Here is a 21,203-nt window from a genome sequence, read left to right on the forward strand (position 1 = left end):
ACAGAAATATGGGTCCTTCGTGCCATTTGCACCAGATGTTGATGAACATGGTTTCATTATAGGTAAGTATTATGAAACTAGTATTTTTGTCTTCACTTTCAAAACTGTTCTATTTTTAAATTATCCAGCACAAAATAATCGAGACACAACGCTTAAAGAAGCGACTGATACTGTCACATTTTTACACTTTTAAAATATGAAAAACAAATTCTAAACAAAAAAATAATCGAAAATGATACAACATAAAACGGTGCCATCCTTTTGACTTTATTGAATCATAAAAATAGCTATGGTCTCAGTAGCTACATAGGAATCCACTTAGGAAAGAGACCGTTTAAAACGAAAAGTTTATCAGAAAGAGTATATTTTTTTCTATCGTAAAATGTGCTGTTGCTACTTTTCGTTTCAAAGGAAATAAAATTGTAGACATTTTCAAATAAGGCGGGGAAAATGCACGACTTGATTCCATCACATTTTTGACGCGGAAACTCTACATCTTAGCAAATCCTCATTACCGAGTAAAGTGTTTACTGGGAATCTACTGATATCGAAGCAATATCCGATAATCAGGCGTTTGACTTATTACATCGCAGCCACTATAAAACATATATATTTTTGTAAACTCGCCTCATTTGTCAGTATAATTGTATAAAAATATTATATATAAATGTAAAGCTCAAATCTCACGCCTGGGTCAAACTCAAACACCTGTATTTAATACGTTTGTTTACTGACTACTTATATGAATCGATTCACAATATAAACCTGAAATCCAAATTATGGCCAATTTGATTTTCTCACAGTACCTCTAATACCATCTAATAGCTTGACAAAATGGTTAATAACTACATAAGTACTATGAAGGAACAAATGCTTTCCCATGAAGCGAATACAATTAATCCCAATATTTAGTAAATTTTCTTCTTATTCTTTCGACCATGTCCGGTCCTAATAGGATCACATGGGCCTCCACAGAGTAGAGGTTTGTACTAATATAATTTTTTTTGGTAAGTACACATATTGTTTTTCAATTTGTGTCTGTCAGGGTATGGACCTAATAAGTTGAGCAAGTGGCTGACATCCATTTCTCATAAAAACAAATTGTTAGTCAATTTTACCGTTGAAATAAGCGTGAATCAACAATATGTTTTATCAATCTTACTTAAAAATGGTTATATTATGAATGTAGCCATTTGCTTATTTTATTGAATTTTTATTTATAATAAAAAGGATGAAGGTTCAAATCGCACAAGTATTCCTCATAAAAAATATCTAATAATATAACCTATAATTAATAACTTATGAAAATTGAAATTGCACTACATATTAACAGCCCAATCTAAACGTCAGTTGATATGTCAAATGATAGTATTATCAAGTATTTATCAAATGTATATTATGATAACACAAAACTCAATTAAGAATATATATCTTACTGTCGACTACGTAATAAGGATTATTATATGTATTGTGAAATAATTATTATTTTCACTGATTCTAATTTCAAATATTTAAAACACAATTCGAATTAAAACACAATTCAAAAATAGAACACCTGCGACTTATTAGAACACAACTGAATATTATTGTGTTATTTCAGTCAATTTTACTTCCACTGACAATCTTATCAAATTATGTGATGTAGAAAAACATCGAGATACAAATATTTGAAGAGATAAATATTTCAATGATAAGAGTCGTGTCTATCAGCATATAAACATTTACATTATTTAATAACAGGTAATGAGTGATTGAAGATTTTCAGTATTATATTATAGGGGATTATGTTTTTACAATCATATTTACATGACATCAATGTCATTTTGATATAATATTGCCGTTATGTACCGAAGACGTAATTTACCTAAGTATTAATGGCGTGCCGTGTTTTTAGATATATTTTTATGTATGTCCAGCATGCGCTTCTAAATCATATTATATTATCGTCTTTTTAGAAAAATTTTCAGGAGTGCATACAAACTGAATAAATTCGGTTGTAAGCAATATTTTATAATGAATTTCACATTTGCTATGTAAAAAATGATTTTTATTGATTTGACATTCAAGATTTAACAATAATTTTAACTGTTATTTCTTTTATTTTGTTAACTGTCAATTCATGGTGGAACTGCATTGTATTGTTGTTTTAATTTGATAAAGCGCATTTTTGGCATTTTCCCTCTGAGGCGGACAAAACCGGTCCTAATTTATTGATTAAAAGTGGAATAAGTACTACAAAAAAATTGCGTTTTATTAAATTAAAACAACAATTTTAACTGTAAGTACCTCAAAACAGTTCGGATACGAATTATTCTATCTGCTGCCAACATGAAGTTTGGAGATAAGCAATTTGCAAGTTAAGCCGATGATATGAAAATTATAAGGGATATTTTTATTTATCATTTTTGTCATGCCGATTTTTCCAATCTTGAAATACATAATATTTCATGAACACTCGATGACAGATTTTCAAAATAAATAAATTAATTTAATTTCATTGTTCCTTAATTCAAATATACGTTTCTATCTGTTTGCAAAGGACGAGTGAGATACTATCAAATTCCCACATCCTCTCTCATAGGGAGCAGTACCGAGCAGCTAGTATATCATTTTATTTATTTATTGGTTATACTATCATATAAATAGCTTAAAATATTTATTAAGGCATGCTCCGCATCTACAGCATCTATGGACTGTACGCCACTGATAAGTATGAAATATTATTATCACACAAACTTTCAGATATACATTTTAATAGTACATATTTTTAAAAAGATATTTAAAACAGAATATAACGATAATTAATGACATGGGGATTGGACGATCGCAAGTGCACTGTTTTAATCTTTTAGAAATGTTTTTAACATTATATAAATGAAAAATCCGTTATTATTATTTCAAGAAAAATATAAGTAATTATTTATTTGTGTTTATTAATAATTAATTAAGGAATAAACTGCTAATAACTTTTATACAATAGCAGTTACATACTTACCAGTGGGGTGCGGTTCATAGATGCTGTGGATGCGGCGCATCCCTTAATTATTCAAAAATATAGATTAAATATTAGTTGATTGATACTGCTCACTATGAAAGAAAATGTGCTGTAGCAGACACCGCAGGCTATTGATACTTATATATGAGGCCTATTTTATACATACACAGTTAATTATTATTATTTTTTAAATTATATACCACTTGCACTCATTTAATCTTCACGATCTTATTTATTAACTAATAAATGTATAATTTAAATTACCTTTTTACAGCTCACATCATGTAAAACCGTTTATTCATTCATGAGTTCGTGACATATATTGTAATATTATTACATTTTTCAAATGAACAATTTTAAACACCACACGGTAAATAATATTTCCTTTACTAAATACATTAAACACATAAATGAGTGGGTACTTCAACAGTTATACAACGACAATATTTGACATATTCACACAATTCTGTTCTCAACATAATGCATTTATCTTTACTGTAAATAAAATGAAATATAAAATAGATACTAAATACACATAATTTAATAACGATTGTGACATTTAAATAACAAAATTTGGTACTGTTCGGTTATCAGGAATACAGCGGAAAGCACATTTTGAAAATAGCCGATAAACTGGATTATTTGTTAGGTTAACCTAACCAAACCTAACCTAACCTAAACTAACCCAAACTAACACATAATCCAGTATATCGGGTATTTTCAAAATGTGTTTTTCGCTGAATTGCTGATAACCGAACAGTACCTCAAATTTTAATGCTTCAAAACATACTTATAACATCATTAAAAGTTTGGTAATGTCCATCTAAATTCTTGGCGGATGAAATCACACATAATTATTCAAAGTAGGTTTCTGCTATTTGTTTTGTCATAATATATTAGTAATAGTACATATATATATATATAACATGGACAGATGAGCTCTTCGTATGATATTTTGAAAAATATCACAAATGCCGTCTGAAGGTTGATGATGATGATTTTTTTTGTAGTTTAGAGCTAAGACTGAATAATCCTAACACTTTCATCCTAAAATCCACAACCCCGATTTTATAATATAAATTTATATTTTATTTTTATCATTTATTGAATGGGAAATAATGATATAAGTAGGTAAATTGAGAAATATATTCGATTAACTTTCCATTGGAGTTTGCAATTTTTGATACATTGTAATATTTATCGTTTTGTGTATGCATTTGGCTAGACATATAGCTAGACAAAACTAGTCATCCAGTGGTACCCAAGAGGTACAAAATGTCCGCAGGGTAGACCTACAGGCTGCTGGATCGATGAAATGGTTAAGTTATGCAGAAGTACGTAGCAACGCAACGCACAGGACCAAGAGAAGTGGAATCAGCTTGGAAAGGCCTTCATCTAGCAGTGGATAGATCCAGGTTTACTATGATGGTGATAATATGCCATGATATCGTCTCTGTTCTGGCAGAACACACTAACTGGAGAATACTAGTTTTGAGTAATTTGATTTGGAAGTTGTTAAAATGTTTGAAATGGTATATCATGTGCGTTTATTAAGTAATCGTAAAAAGGATGACTTTAAAATAAAGACTGTTTATTTATAAAGAAGGTTTCCAGACGGTAGAGTTTGAAATAAGGAATATTTTGGTATAACTAACTCAATATGTCATTTTTTCGAATTAGTTTCTTCTGCCAGAACAGTGACGATATATAATACCTACTAATGTTATTTAGCTGAAATTCATTCGCCGTTTTGACAAAATACTATAACCACGAACTAACCTAAGTATGGCGGTATTTTAAATTTTAACACGACCACATTTACAATCATTATCTTTTATTGTATTTAAATATATATATGAGTATGACGCATGATATTGGACCTTAATCTAGTGTATTCCTAGGCACATAATGTGAAGATGTGAGGATCTACGCTTGTATACGTCTTAAAATGTCTCAAGAGACACTATCTAACACTTCGGTTGCCACCTACTCAAATGTAACATAATTTGCAAGAGCCTCAGAAACATAATATATAACAGAAAGATTCTAAGGTTGTTTATGCATTTTCAGTAATATGTAGTAGGTACGTAATGACATATAATACATACACGTAAAATAACCGTTTTACCTGTTATTTTAGTCGTTCAAAGACAAATTATTTTCTGCGGTAAATAATATCAACACCTGAGATACCTCGACATAGTACGTTGGTACCTAATGAATTTGATACATAAACAATATCACGTAACCTCACTGAGTATTAGCAGTGGCGTATCTGGGTGTATATTTTATATAGTGTTTTCTCGAAACAATATGCTGAAAGACTTAGCGATACCTTTGACAATGAAACACAATACACCACAACAGATAATTCTACGGTGATTTGCAGAATTTGTAAGTATATTTATTTTCATAATGACTAATGATAGTTAGTTTTCTGTGAAGGGCATCCAACGACAGGCTGCGGATATGAAAACATACCTGAAAATCAATGCTAATATATTGACGTCAAGCCGCGACGTAAAATTTTGTGGTTTGATCATGGTAGTTATTGCTTATATTTACTTAAATCCCGATATGTTCAGGAGCAGCAATCAATTTAGTTTTTACGAAGGACAATATAATATTGGTGGCGCTTTTTGCAGTGAACTGTATACTTTGAAGGATTATGTGGATCTAGGGGGGGGGGTGATTTAACAGGATGCCAGACACTGGCCTTCTATATGTTGATGATGGTTCCGTAATCTGATTGTATTATCACTAGCGCGGTATTGTTTGTATGGCTTACCCGGTGCGCGGCACTTGACGGTACACTGTTTATGGATGATAATGAGGTTGATCAATGATAATAATTGATTATATGAATGATGAGAGCCGGCATCACGGCTTGGCAGGTATTCAGAAGTATCGCTTGAACGACGGTCACACTATATCAAGCTGACCCGGCCGGGGTCCACGAACTTCTGAATCAGTCTGTATAATGCAATGCGGCAACACGCACTCGTTTGTTCACTTAAGCTGACTACGCGCAACGGCTGTCTTGAAGTCACTAACTGTTATTTGCATCACAGTTTCTCATGACCCGTGACTGCTCATTGTCTGATCTTGTGACAATAATACTGGGATTTGAGGGATGTGGGAAGTAAGGATTAATGCAAATATAAATGGCCCAACCAATAATATATATAGAGATTTCAAGAAATGCATCATAATAGATAAAATAAGAATATAAACATACATGCTGTAGTTCATGGTAACCAATTTCTTAAGAGTTGGCTCTTTTATATAGTATTTAACTATTGTTAAGAGGGTAAACAAGTGTAACATAAATATCAGGAAGTTTTTCAAGAAACTTGTTTTCATAACATGAATAAACCAATATAGTATTATGATTCTTTCGAAAGATAGATAATATGTTTATGTAATAGCCAATTTTTAGAGGATCTTTTATAATAACCTAACACAAACGAAACACTAAAAGTTTGCGTCAAAATATCTAATAAAAAAATGCCCCAGAAGTGCTCACATGTGGAATCATCTTATTCGTATTTTCATATAATATAATATGTTACCAAAACTTAAGTAAATACATGGTTGTTTTCTGCATAAATAGTTTCACAGATTATTCTGGCTGATATTTGAAATGACAACTCGGACGCCACTCGTGTGAAAGTAATGAGTCGCATCTCTGCCAACTTTAGCATTTAGCAGTGTCACTGCGACATGAAAGGATCATGGATGACGGCTATAGTCGCAGACCTGGCCATTGTCTGAACGTGAAAGGTGTTAGTTTCAAGTTTCAGATGGAGAATACAAAATTTCATTTATGCTCCCGTCCCCGTCCGCCCACACCTGAGAGATTATAAATGTATCCTTGCGTAGATGCGGCGTAGCTTATCTACGGTTAGATAGTATAATTGAAAAGTATATCATATATGTATATATATATCATTAGCTGGGGTCGATCCACTTCTCTACGAAGGCCTCCCCAAGCTCATTGAATTGAATCGTGCTTTGTTTTACTTGTTAAGCAACGCATGATCCGTGTGTGGGGAAATTCGTTTCCCGCCCGAATTTATATCTGTTCTAATTAACTATTTCTTTTATTCAACGAATAATTCACAAAATTTAAGAAAGTACCATTCTAATTATTGAACATACATCATTCTCACCTTACTTTTTTCGAAAAAGATTTGTTTCTGTTGGCTATATTGTGTGTTTTCAGAATTATGTACGTTCAATAATTAGAATGTTACATTATTAAATCTTGTGAATTATTCGTTGAATAAAAGAGATAGTTAATTAAAATTATTAGCAAGTTCAAGTAAGTTACAACAGAAAATATTGGAGTGATCCGCGACGTCGGTTAGTAATAATTAAAGAAAGAAATACTTTAATTTAGAATACAAAAATCGATCGCCTAGCATAACTCAATTTGGAGAGCACTTATGAGAAGGTATTAATAAGGCCAATAGTTAAAATTTGTCGCAATTAAGCATGGCAGTTGTAGCATAGTGGTAATGCACAGGGTGTGGTACCCAAGAGATGCAGGTTTGATTCCTGCCGGGTGTCTTACTTTTTTCGAAAAAGATTTTTTCTATTAGCTATATTTTCTCATGAGTGTTTTCAGAATTATATATGATATCTATTCCATGTACAGCGAATTTTAAACTCAAAGAATAGTATTCAAATTTCAGATGGCATGTATTTAATCATTATCATCAACCGGGGTCTATCCACTGTTGAATAGCATTCCCTAGCTTCTTCCACTTTTCTCGGTCTATAGGAAAGTTATTCACTGTCATATACATCCACCAAATGTTATGAGTGCGTTTATCCAGTGGGTTTTTCTTTAAGAGTCGATTATCGACTCGAATAGAGTTACAGGATGTTCAAAATAATAATTTTATTCTGCTATTTTGCACTGCATGTTACAAAATGATATATTACAAGACTGTTTATTGAATATAAACGAAAAATATTAATTATCAGTAAAACATTAAATTTTATTCTGTTTCCCTATTATTAATATAACTACTATTTCATCTTTAACGGCTCATTTAATGACAACACGAGTAAATATTATTATTTCAGTAAACATACCCTGGATTAAAACCTTATGATATGTTCACGGGCATATTGCCGTATTCCAGCTAATACTACAACAAATACCACATAAGCCTTAACATACGGGTATCCAACCGGTCGATCGCGGAGCCATTTGCGGTCACTTACATAATATTATACAATAACACAATTTATATATATATGGCTTATTTTATTTTAATACAAATTGAGCCCCAGAGAGAGTTGATGATTTACATGATTTTACTTATTTATCATCCATCATTTTGACTAGAGTATTCATCTTCAAGTACACTGTGATCTACTATCCAATATTTAAAATGGTAGAAATCTAGCACACTCTCCTATGCCAATTCTTCAATCTCTGTGCAACGACGGTAAGATGAACTATGTCTCCATTTAAAGTACGTGGATTAACATCTGCTCTATCTTTCACTCCTGGGGCAGGCTATGAGTAATGCAATACGAATGAAGCGATGGTAAATTTAAAAATGACTTTCACGAACGATGGTTAAGACGATACTTCAGTGAAACGGCAAATAATTTTCAACTTTAGGTGCGACGAAATTTTGGACTCGCTGGCAATCGGAGAGCGAACGTTGACCTGTGAACACGTCAATCTGTTTCGTGATGGCGACGGGGGTATTAATTCTTAAATCGTGTAAAGATGACTAAAAAATATTACCCATTTACTTTAAAAATAAAACATATCAATGAATATATTATTATTTTTACTAATAGAACAATAAACAGAACATTAAATGGATGCATGTTGGATTTATATGACAAATTACATTTCGTTCGGCATGCGTCATTTGCACAATCCGCGCATCGCCTAGCCACGATCTTTTTAGACCATGGCTCAACTGAGGCATAGCCTTAAGGAAATAAAAATTGTAATGGTTAATGCTTTGCTTTCAAAATCACAATTAAATCATATTATATTACAACTGTAGGTATGTGCTTTTTACATTTTCATAATTTAATATAAGCTATATTTTTGTTCTCTCATAATGTGGTGAAAGTACTGTAGTTGTCTGGTTTTGATATTACACAGAACATGTAATGCTTTTGTATTCGATTGAGAATGTCAACATTTGTGACCTGGTCAGTCCAAGGTATTGTGAGGATATGATACGTCTATACAGCCACATTTCGAAAACCTTAATTCTCAGTGATATTTCCTGATTTAACGTCCATACCTTTCATACCATAGACAAATATTAACAGATCGAACCATATGCAGTCTTAAATCAAGGCATTAGTCTCAACTGCTAATTAGGTGTCTCATTTTGAAAAAAGCACTCGTTGACTCGTTGCTTTGTCAATTATTGTTTTTATTTCCTAAGACATATTATTAAATATTTATAGTGGGTCACGCGTTTAATAGGTTCGCTGTTAATAACAAAACTTATGTTAGTGTTTGGTCTTGTTCAAATGCATCGATTCAATGTTGACCAAAATTCATCACCGGATTGACGCGCTGGACATGCCTGGACTAGAGTATTGATCGATGGCGGAAGCAATACCTCAACTTGTACCGTTTTAGTTGTGTAATAACTCAGCTTAACTTTTAGCATCGACATCTTGTGGCCTTTGATCATGTCATATGAAGTTATTTTTGAGTTGTCAAGCCACGTGAATAAACAAAACTTTCGCTACGATTATGATAAAAATCGAAGAATCAACTTCCTTTTCAAAGTAAAAAAAGTGACTAGTACGAATTGGAGCAGTATGTAGTAATTGGCCCTTATTTTTTTTAATATGATGAACGCGCAGCTGTTATGATTACATCAAACTGCCACGTGGAAATATTATATAATTTCTTGGAACCACAGTCATGTTGTTTACAAATTTACATGGTTAGGACGATTGATATAATGTAGCAAGAATTTTAGTAGTTATTTTGGGTCAACTATTTTAATAAATTGAATAAAGATAGTTGGACGGTATCAAACATATTGACAATAAACTCCAACACAAATTTTGTAATTAACAGCGAATCGATTAATCGTGTGGCCCACTATACATATTTAGAAACATGGCTCAATAAATCTCAGGAAATAAAAATAAGAATTGAGATATCAAGAAGTGCTTTTCTCAGACAAAGACGCATTCTTAGTAATCGAGACCTTAACCTAGATTTGAGACTACGTATTGTTTGCTTTCACGTTAATTCAACCCTTTTCTATAGTATCGAGATATGGATGCTAAATCAGGAGATGTCACGGAAAGTGTATGTTTATGTGTAGCTGTCTAGATGTATCCTCACAATTCCTTAGTCTGACCGTTTGAAAAATGTTAAAGTTGTCAATCGAATGTAAAATGACAGAGATGTTCTGTTTTGTATTAAAACCAGAAAACTGCAGTACCTCTGCCACATTATGAGAGAACAAAAGTACCCAATTTTTCATCCAAGAAATATCAATGGTAAACGTAGCAGAAACCACATCGCATGTTGTGGTTTAATAACACCAATGGTTGGTTATATTTCAACTGCAACCAAGTATTCCATGTAGCATAGCAGATGATATTACAAAGATTTCTCTGATGGCGACCGACCATAGTTAGGGGATGGTGTAATACGAATAAGTAGGAGAGAATTCGACTAAAACTAGAACTTAACCCGAGCTATCGCACTCCTGATGAGAATGACGTGAAGTATTTGCTATTTTTCTGTCGCATACTCGCCGCATAGCCATAAATCAAACCTTCTAGAAACGTCGCTCCAATGTTGCATATGAAAACCGTGCACATCTACCTAGCGACAGTGGCACGTAACCTCTCGAAACGTATATATATTATGTGGATGCAGCGACCGGCGAGCTGGTATAGGATTGACCGATTCAGAGGTGTGCGTATGCGTTCTGGCATCTTCTAGTCACACCCCAAGACGCAGCCGCGTGCGATTTGTTGCTAATCGCACTAGATGTTTTTTTTTTCAAACTAAAAAGTCGCATTCGATCAATTTGCAGAGCTCCATTTGGCAACGTGTGTTTTGTGAATAACGATGACGTCACATATACGTATTCAACACGTTGCAGGCAGGCGAGTTTTGATATTCGAGCCGGCTTATTCATCTGAATGTTGCAATTGATTTTATAAGCTATGTTCATAATACAAATTTAATAATAAAGAGAAAGTGAATAAAAATCTATCTTCATTTTAAATAGACACCTAGTTAAAATTATATGTAATTAATTTGAAACATGCGTACAACAACAAGATAAACTCAATACAATCGATATTAAAATCATTTAGCTTCATATGATATTATAAATCATCACCTCAACACTACAACTAGATAACTTGATTTTCACTGTTTTTGAGATAGCTATTAACTATAATTCAATTAAAGAGATATTATTTCTCTACAAAATGATAAAACTAGATAAGTCAGAAGTTAATGAGAACTGTACTAATTTTGTGTTTGAAAGTATTAGATAACTTTAAAACCATAAATGCATTAAATAAATAAAATATTACATATAAGTACAATATTTTTTCATACAATTGAACATTATTTAATTGTTTCCAATTAAACAAGCACAATTTTCCATTTTTATTTTAAATAATAATTATAGCCTAGATTTATGTTAACCAAGTAAAGTTTACATTTCATTTTCCCAATAATGACGAAATCAGAATTATCTAGTTGTAGTATTCAGGTGACGAAATGATTAAATCAGCTTTTTGGTTCTACTGTGAAGTTGATAAATTTGTAGATTAATCGTATTGCTAAAATGCTTACGATAAGAATCATGACAATAATTATGATAATATTAAACAGCTGTCCTTGACAATGTGTAATTGATATAACCCTGCTCAACATAATTATACATAAATGAATGCTACATAATAATATAAATAATACAATCAAACGCATTGCCATATATTTGAGCCGAAATATTCATTTACGTCATATTTTAATGGTTTTAATTGTTTTACAATTTGTATTCAGGACTGAGATGCACATTAAAAAACAATTGAATCTCATTATAAATTCAAATAAAGAATAATCCTTTCAAGTAATTCAGCGTTTACGTTTTGGTAATTCATCCTAATTATTTTGTCACTTGGTAAACTATTTATTTTACTCAACGAACAATTCATATGATTTAAGAATGAAATATTTTTTTTTATTAAACAGACATTATTTAAAAATACATCAGAAACATACTTATTAGAAAAAGTCTGGAAAAAAATATGATACTGGATAGGATACAAACTTGCATTCATCGGATCCATATGCACCTCATCTAATTACGACGAAATCAACCAATGGTCCTCTCCGCACCATATTATTTTATCAAATTTTTTTTTCAAATTATGTAGGTATTTTCAATTGGTATTTACCACACATAAGGATTATTTTAAGATTTGCACACATGATGAGCTTTATCATGCATAATTAGATACTTACCAATACTTACGATTGTGAAATCAAGTTCGTTCAAAATGTACGTTACTGGACAAGTGCTTTTTTTTGATCGTTCAGTATTTTTTTCTGTTTTCCATTCTCCCGAGATTACTATTAATTATGTGTTTTTCTCTTTTAATAATGTAATCTCTCTCCCATATATTCTTTATAATTGTATTTAATATTTTATTTTATTATGCTTTATATGTCCGCCTGTTATTGGGACCATTACAATATATTATTTTATGTCATATTATTATTGTACTCATTCTTCTGTGATTGATCTTCTTGGTTGACTTAAATGAATTTAAAAAATGTAATGCTTTAATGATTATTGTAATGTGCATCTAAATTTGCAATTTTTAAGCCATTTTAGTCGAAAATGAATGAATGAAATGAATAACTTTTTTAAGGATACATATTAATATTAAAATCATTCGTCACTTGAATAAAGTATTTTTAAAAATTAATAGTTTAGAATTCCTACAAATAAATAAAAGCATTAACAACAATAATTATTACACATTAATTAATAATACTATAAACCCTGATTGCTTTTCACTCATCCCGATTCCCCATTTCCACCCCTTCTACTCAATTATGATTATAATATTCCATAAACTCAAACGTATATTTCGGTACCAAATGATATTCAAACACAATTTCAATATATGTCGTAAGACGTAAAGTAATCATTATATGCGATAAATACCAAAATGTTAACTCATCTGGTAAAGTACCTCTCAAATTCAAAAAGGTTGGACACCCATGTTTGACAACAGAATGATTCTAGGGATTGCAATACCGAATGAATATATAAATACCGGTATTACGCTATTTCTTATTGAATACCGGTATTAATACCGGTATTTGTCAAAACATAGTATAGAAACAACGAGTAAATAGAACTGTTAAAATCTTTAAAAATATAACTTTTAAAATAGATTTAAAACACTATTTTATAAATTAACTTGAAGTACCTACCTACATTTATTGTATTGAGCAAATATGTATATATCATAATATTATATAACTGCTAATTTTTACAAAAGTCCGGGTACAAAAAAATCTTTCTGAAATTCAACGTCTGCTGGATGTACTACCAACGTTGGATCATAACTATATATCAACAATATTTATAGGTTAATTGGAAATATTCGCCATAAATGTTTTCTTTTTCGAAATATGTTAATTCACAGCGACACTTCTAATATATTAATTATTTATTATAATATTATATTAATAATGTATTTGCGTTTTGGCAGCATAAAACTTATACAATAAATTTAATAAACGATTTAAATTCATTTAAGAAAAAACATATAGGTAGAGTCTGTCTTCTATAAGCTGGCGTGTGGTTCCCCCCCCCCCCCCCGATTCAGCATTCAGCACTGCATTCCCTCTCACTCCCTCCCATTGATAACTTGCAACAGTCGAACGCGATGGCACAATGCTTTCCGTGTGACGTGAACGCCAGTTTATAGAATACAGACTCTACGTGTATGCTTTTTTAATACTGAAAATACAGGTATTTTGGATTTTTGAAACCGGTATTTCGGTATCGATAAATATTTAAATACCGGTTTGAAATACCGGTATTGCAATCCCTAACCATAACATATATTAGATATCTATCCATTTGTGTGTACATCGAAGCATAGATATAATGATGAGTTATTTGATAATACCTATCCATTGCTGGAGAATAGTTGAAAGGATAGAAACTATCCATGTGTGTCAGTAGGGAATAATTCCTACTCACGAATGTTATTCGTATCCTGTATTTTATAAGAAACAGGTGAGAAACTTAAACTGCCATAATGAACGATATAGCACCTACACACCTGCTCCGTGACCCGGTATTCTTATGTAATTAAGATTGGAATATTTTCATCATATTCTCGTCTGACAAAAAAGATGGTTTAGTTCAAAGACCTTGAAGAAAACCTTTACATAATTAACTTTACTTTACTTAACACAATTTATTATTTAAATCAGCTGCAAATCAGCCCCTTGAAAAAAATTGAGAATATACCACAAAAAACAACGATTCCACAAATTTTCAATTTTTCAGAATTTTCCAAATCTGGGGAAACAGGCGCGCACACAAGGGGAGGAGTTTATGGGTCCAGAACCCCCTCCAGAACCGGAAAAAAATACAAATTATTATGGTAAATGGAATATTACCTCTTCTTATCCTTCGCCATGACCTCACGAGTTTCATGAAGATTTGAGAGAAATATTGGTACCTGTGATTTGGGTACGTAGGTACATCATGCGTTAATTGGGGCAGTAAATTATTAAAGGACTGCGAATAATAAAACTCAGAGTTGATTCTTTGCAGTAGATATTGCTTTGTATTAAGGGCGCCATATTAAAATGTTTGAAAATCACTGATTTATTATTGATCTCTTTTAAAAAGAGGTCAATATTAAATTGTATATAATATATATTGTATATTGTACATATATATATACTGGAGGTACGTATTTACCAAAAAAACTTCAGTAGTATATTCTCAAAATATATTATTTAATCTGTTCATTTTTATTAAATAGTAACTAAGTTGGTGTAAGTTGTTTATTGGAAATTTCTGAAGTCTGGATAAACTTTGAACCTAATAAAATGGTTAACTAATATCAAGCACGCGTGTAATAAATTTGTGCTGGTGAAATATTATTAATTGCACTATTCTCAATTAAAATTACACAAAACATATTATTTCAGTAAAGATAACGTTGAGATAATGTTGATATCTCGTTTGAGGTAGCTCTCACATACAAAGTCGTGCGACTGCAACTCGTCGACTAATTTAGTTACGATTTACAAAAGACTTATACTAACATACACAGAGTCAACTAACTTATCATTGTTCGTTGAATAGACACCTGTTGGCGTTTGCAATAAAGTTGGAAGGTATGTCGCTGAAGTAGGTATGTAGTTCAAAACTCACCACCATAACAGACAGAAAGTATTGTCACTGTTCTGGCAGAAGACACTAATTCGAAAAAATGACATATTGAGTTAGTTATACCAAAATGTTCCTTATTTCAAACTTTACCGTCTGGTAACCTTCTTAATAAATAAACAGTCTTTATTTTAAAGTCATCCTTTTTACGATTAATTAATAAACTCACATGATAGACCATTTCAAACATTTTAACAACTTCAAAGTCAAACTACTCAAAACTAGTATTCTCCAGTTAGTGTGTTCTGCCAGAACAGAGTCGGTATAGTAGCCACGCGCCGGAATGTAAAATATCACAGTGCATTAAAATGGATTAAATTTTACATTAAAATTTACAGATAATTCGTAATATTATTCTTAGGCTTCACTAGAAAATCAATGTAAAATTACGTTTATTCTATTTGAACATATTGAAGTTAAGTTTTCTTGTCAGTTTCTACTATGTCGATTAAGGTGTGAGCAAGGTAAATATTGATATTTCTAAAATCAGAGTAAAACAGTGTCGAGTACATGGGCAGTGTGCCTTACTTTATATTCGATACGGATGTGAGATATTAATCATTATAAGATTTGAGACTGCTCTGTTCGAGATTAAAATCTTTATGGTTTGTGATAATTATCTATGTATTATTGCGCATTAATAAAAAACACAGTACCTACCATTTATTTTTCGTTGCGTGTAGGTTATGGAATCGATCTAATTGAGACAAATCCGTATTAAAACTATGCAGATCAGTGACGTCCCTAGACAAAATACCGCTCCTGGGCAGCGCCATAATGTCGCCCCATTATTTTATATAATATTTTTTAACGTCCGTGCTCGTGTCGTTTCTGGTCACCAAGGACGTCAATGTCAACGGAAGTAAACTAGACATCGCGAACCCGACAAAAATTACTGTCATGTTTAACCTTTTATGTTAATTAATACATTTTGTTTCCAACCAGTGAGCTGAATTTTTTAAAGGAAAAATATTTTCGTTATTAAGTACCCAGTTTAGGTAGCTATTTCTATATATACCAAATGATTCTCCTCGATTTGCCGCCCTTACTCTAACTGCCGCCCTCAAGCGACGCTCTATCTGCCTACCCCCACGGGACGTCACTGATGCAGATCCCTATGCTACAAGCGCGATAAGCAGTTCCCCAGTAACAATAAAAAAAGGGAAAAGGAAGTAAAGATTATTTAAAATAAAATTCAAACATTTGTTTTGTGCAATACCTTGAAAAGAAATTCCTACAAAACATCAGTACGTACATATAGAATTGTTCATACTGAAAAGTTCTCGACAAAACCCTTGTCCGGTGTTCATTGAAATATATTCATTACCGAATTTGATAATTAATATAGCCTGTATATTTTTTTTAAATGTTAATGCACAACATCACTGCAGTTCAGTACAATATAGAAATTTGGAAGCACACCGTCAAAATAAGGTTTTTCCAAAAAACCGCAATCCTCACTTAATTACAGGTAAATACTTTATAATGGACTTGCTTATCTACTTGTCAGCTCAAGTAGTGACATACATATTGTGTTTTGATTCATTTTTGCAACACCCAGATATCCGCCATCCAGTTGTCCCATCGTCAAGCTGTCCGCCGTCCAGTTGGCGCCGTGTCGTCGCGTCTTTTTGATTGCCACGTCAGCAATAATTACTAGTAATTCGTTTATTTTCCACAGACTGCTTACATTCTTTAGATATTTGATCTTAGAGAAACTTTCATTTCCAAAAGTATTAATTACCATTAGTAAACTCATAGTGATACTTTCACGATGGCTTATACAACACGTAATCCTATGGAATAAAATCATAACATGGAGTCGTATTTAAGAAGGCCTTTAGTTTGTTTTATCTTATATTTGATGAAATAATTCGAGCTCTATTTATTGATGGCTGATTAAAATTTGCAACACAATATTTTGTTAACCCTCCAGCTGTAGAGGTATAGTCACATCTATCGGGTATAAAACCAACTGTTTCTGTATAATAAATTATAGTTTAGAATTGTTCCGTTGCCTAGGCAGCGAATTTATTATTGTCGGCCATTTGCAATTCCTTACGTAAACAAACTATTAAACGTCATAGTGGCGTTTTGACAATTGAGCGTAGTTATGCACAAAGCAGCCGAGCCACACAAACTTCAAACAGAGATAGAAGCACTTTTATGTAAATTGTGTTTTTTAAATCAGCAAAGCCTCTGTATACTGTTTATACTTTTTGAATGATAGATATTATATATATATATATATGATTTTGTATAACTTTTGAAGAGATAAAAGCACTATGAAATTTTGGTGTTTTAGCAGTCCAGGGTGTTTTGTGTAAAACGACTTTTTTTATTATTTTAATGGGAATTATTATGGGAATTGCAAAATTCTGAAAATAATTCGAAAAACTTGTAAATTATACATTAATATTTAGCTGCCTGGCACTATTTTTTATATGAAAAATCTGTATATTATATTACGAGGGTGGGTCAATAAGTCCTTAGAAAAGCCAACAGGTGGCGCTACTAGTACTGTAAGCGGTTTGTTTTCATGCAGCGGCACTACCGATTCAGTATGCTGCGAAGTTTCAATCAGATTGGTCGGGTTGTTGTGTGTTTCTCGTACATTTAAAAAAAAAATTTGCTTGTGGAAAATGGAAAATGGAGAAAATTGAGTTTAGAGCTGTTATTAAACATTTTAATATAAAAGGGTTAACAGCAAACGAAATAAAAAATGAGTTGGATTTAGTTCACGGCATATCTGCTCCTTCACTTGCAACTATTTATAACTGGTTAAATGAATTTAAACGTGGTCGTACATCAACAAAGGATAAACCACGCTCAGGACGTCCTGTAGAGGTGACTACACCAGAAATGATCAATAAAATCCACGATATGGTGTTAAGTGACCGAAGATTAAAGTTGAGTGAGATAATTGAGGTTACAGGGATCTCAAAAGGTAGCGTCATTTCTATTTTACATGACAAATTGGGCATGAAAAATATTTCTGCAAGATGGGTGCCGCGTTTGCTCACAGTCGACAATAAACGCAATAGGGTGGTGGCCTCTAAAGCCCTGTTGTCGCTCATGCAACGCAATCCGGATGAATTTTTTCGTCGCTTTGTGACTGTAGATGAAACATGGATACACCACTATACTCCCGAGACGAAAGAACAGTCAAAGCAGTGGATTGCGAAGGCAAACCATGTCCACAGAAGGCGAAAACCGTAAAATCAGCTGGTAAGGTTATGGCTACTGTATTTTGGGATGCACGTGAAATTATTTTCGTTGACTATTTGGAAAAAGGAAAAACAATAACAGGGGATTATTATGCATCTTTATTGGACCAGCTAAAAAACAAAATTGAAGAAAAACGGCCTCATTTAAACAGGAAAAAAATCCTCTTTCATCAGGACAATGCCCGTGTTCACACATGTTTACGATCAATGGCTAAAATTGAAGAATTTAAGTTCGAATTGGTCGACCACCCACCGTATTCGCCAGATTTAGCCCCCAGTGACTTTTTCCTTTTCCCAAATTTAAAAAAATGGCTAAGTGGACAACGTTTTTTTTCAAATGAAGAAGTCATCGATCGGACAAATGCTTATTTTGAGGATCTTCCGAAAACTTATTTTTCTGACGGTTTAAAAAAAATTGAGAAACGTCTAACCAAGTGTATTGAGCTCCAAGGAGATTATGTTGAGAAATAAAAAAAAAATACAAAAATAAAAACTGTTTTAATGCTTTTTTCTAAGGAATTATTGACCCACCCTCGTATATATAATAAAATGAAAAACAAATAATATAATTGAGAAAATAATGTTTATTAATTTAATGTAGAAAAACCCACCTTACAGTCACGATTTTAAAAATTAGGTAAGTACATAATATTATCATTTGGCTGCTTTTTGCAGAACGAATATGACATATTTTTAGAACGCATTTTTATGACATTTTTGTATGACAGCAGCTTGGTTGCTTTATGCAAATCGAAAATGTCATATTCTGCGATTTGCAAAATCTTTAAAACGCATTTAAATGAGATTTTTGTATGACAGCAGCTTGGCTGATTTGTGCAGAACGTAAAACAAACGTGTGAGATTATGGAAATCACAATAACTCATTTTTTTTTCAAAATTGCGGCTTGGCTGCTTTGTGCATAACTACGCTCAATTATATAATTTAGTAATATAAGTTAAAGTGTATAGAAATAAACCAACGGCGTTCCAATAAGCGGTCCCTTTTCTTGAGTGTGTAATTTAACAAGATAATTAATAGCTAGTCTAAGAATCTAGGTTATCACAAGTTTTGTTTTTGTTTTGTTACGCCAAATAAGTATAACTTCTAATGCGCGTACATAAGTACACACACCGATTTTTTTTTTAATTTTTGGTTGTACGCTGTACCTAACTACAGATAGAAAAACTACAGAGGCCCCTGGCTTCTAAAGCTCATGCTTTAATGCAACCATGAGTTTAGATCCTGAATCATACCAGCTTTTAAATAAACCATCCGGGAACCAATGGTGTCATTAAAAATCTCTATTGCACTAGTTATATAGCTATTATTAATCGAGGTGATTAGGATTGTTTGTTTGTAGGGAAAACGTGCACTAGGAAGACTTTGTGCGGTAATCGCTCTGCAATGAGGTTGCGGCTTCCCAGCACATCCATGGGCCTTGCACGCTATTATCGAAATTGCTAAACCGTACAAATGAGCTTAATCGAAAGCTCATCATGTTCGAGAATCCTTGGATGTACAGCGATTTACTGCAAAACATTTCTGCCTGCTAATCCTTGCACGCGAAATACGTGACTATATTGAAATTTTCTCATTTCGATTGTATCGCTGTGGACATAGATTTTGATGTTATCGTAAATGTTTACAACAATAATAACATTTTTTTAACATATTATGCAAAATAATGAAGCACACAGTGAAATTCATACGGGTCTTTTACGCAATTCGAATTTTAAAAACATTATTTTTATGACGGTGACAGATGCATAAAACAAATGAAAAACATTACTGTCATTCGCATTACACACTGAAAAAATAGTTATTAATTATTAAATAATACGTGCGTATTATAATAATATATTGTGGTGGTTCCTCAAAATAATGTGGGAAATTGTGTAAATCATGAAATGAGGGTTTTAGAAGACATTCTGGCCATTTGGACGACTCAAGTATTAATTGTGAAAATAATACTTTTAGATGCAAGACATTTTATTTGGCATTGGAAAATAAATGACCTTTACGCATTCTTTTTCTGTTATTTTATATGAAATATGCTCCATAATTATGAATGCCAGCATCATTTTCCTGATAATTAATAATACATTTTTCGAGTGTTGAATGTTGTAAATAATAAAAACAACGAATTGATTAACATAATGTTTGCTATTAGATAAAATAGCCGGACACTGCCATATTAAAACCCAATGCTTACGGGCCCTTTTAATTAATTTTGTAATTAACGTGTTAATTTGCATTTGAAAAGCAATTAGCAAAAACACAATTTTATGCGGCCCGTATGCATTGGGTTAAATGGTGTATGTTGGAATTGGAAATAAAAAGCTTACTTTCGTCTTAATAGTCGGTTATTCCATTGGGTGTATATCTTTTTAAATTGACATATTGTTCATACTTGCCATCTGCTAAAATTACACGTGGCTTGATTCTTCTTTCGACCATGTCCGATCCTAATTGGATCATATGGGCCTCCACAGAGTGGATGTTTGTAT

General features: G+C 32.2%; 1 protein-coding gene across 7 annotated transcripts in view; it reads right to left on the bottom strand.

Annotated features, from left to right (window-relative positions):
* Window positions 1–21,203, bottom strand: part of Eip63F-1 (Ecdysone-induced protein 63F 1) — a 187,170-nt gene that overhangs the window by 52,956 nt on the left and 113,011 nt on the right. The window contains exons 1-2 of one of the 7 annotated variants that reach the window (XM_085944757.1): window positions 1,437–1,574; window positions 3–210 (exon numbers count right to left, since the gene is read on the bottom strand). The exons of the other annotated variants lie outside the window; for them this stretch is intronic. Of the exons in view, the coding sequence (XP_085800883.1) occupies window positions 3–57 (55 nt within the window). The 5' untranslated portion in view covers window positions 58–210; window positions 1,437–1,574. Of the gene's footprint in view, window positions 1–2; window positions 211–1,436; window positions 1,575–21,203 lie in introns of those variants that run through there. 7 annotated transcript variants of the gene reach the window in all.

The sequence above is a fragment of the Rhyacophila brunnea genome, unplaced genomic scaffold (assembly GCF_057557595.1).
Source record: "Rhyacophila brunnea isolate RB1 unplaced genomic scaffold, BYU_Rbru_1.0 scaffold_17, whole genome shotgun sequence".
Taxonomy (NCBI): Eukaryota; Metazoa; Arthropoda; class Insecta; order Trichoptera; family Rhyacophilidae; genus Rhyacophila; species Rhyacophila brunnea.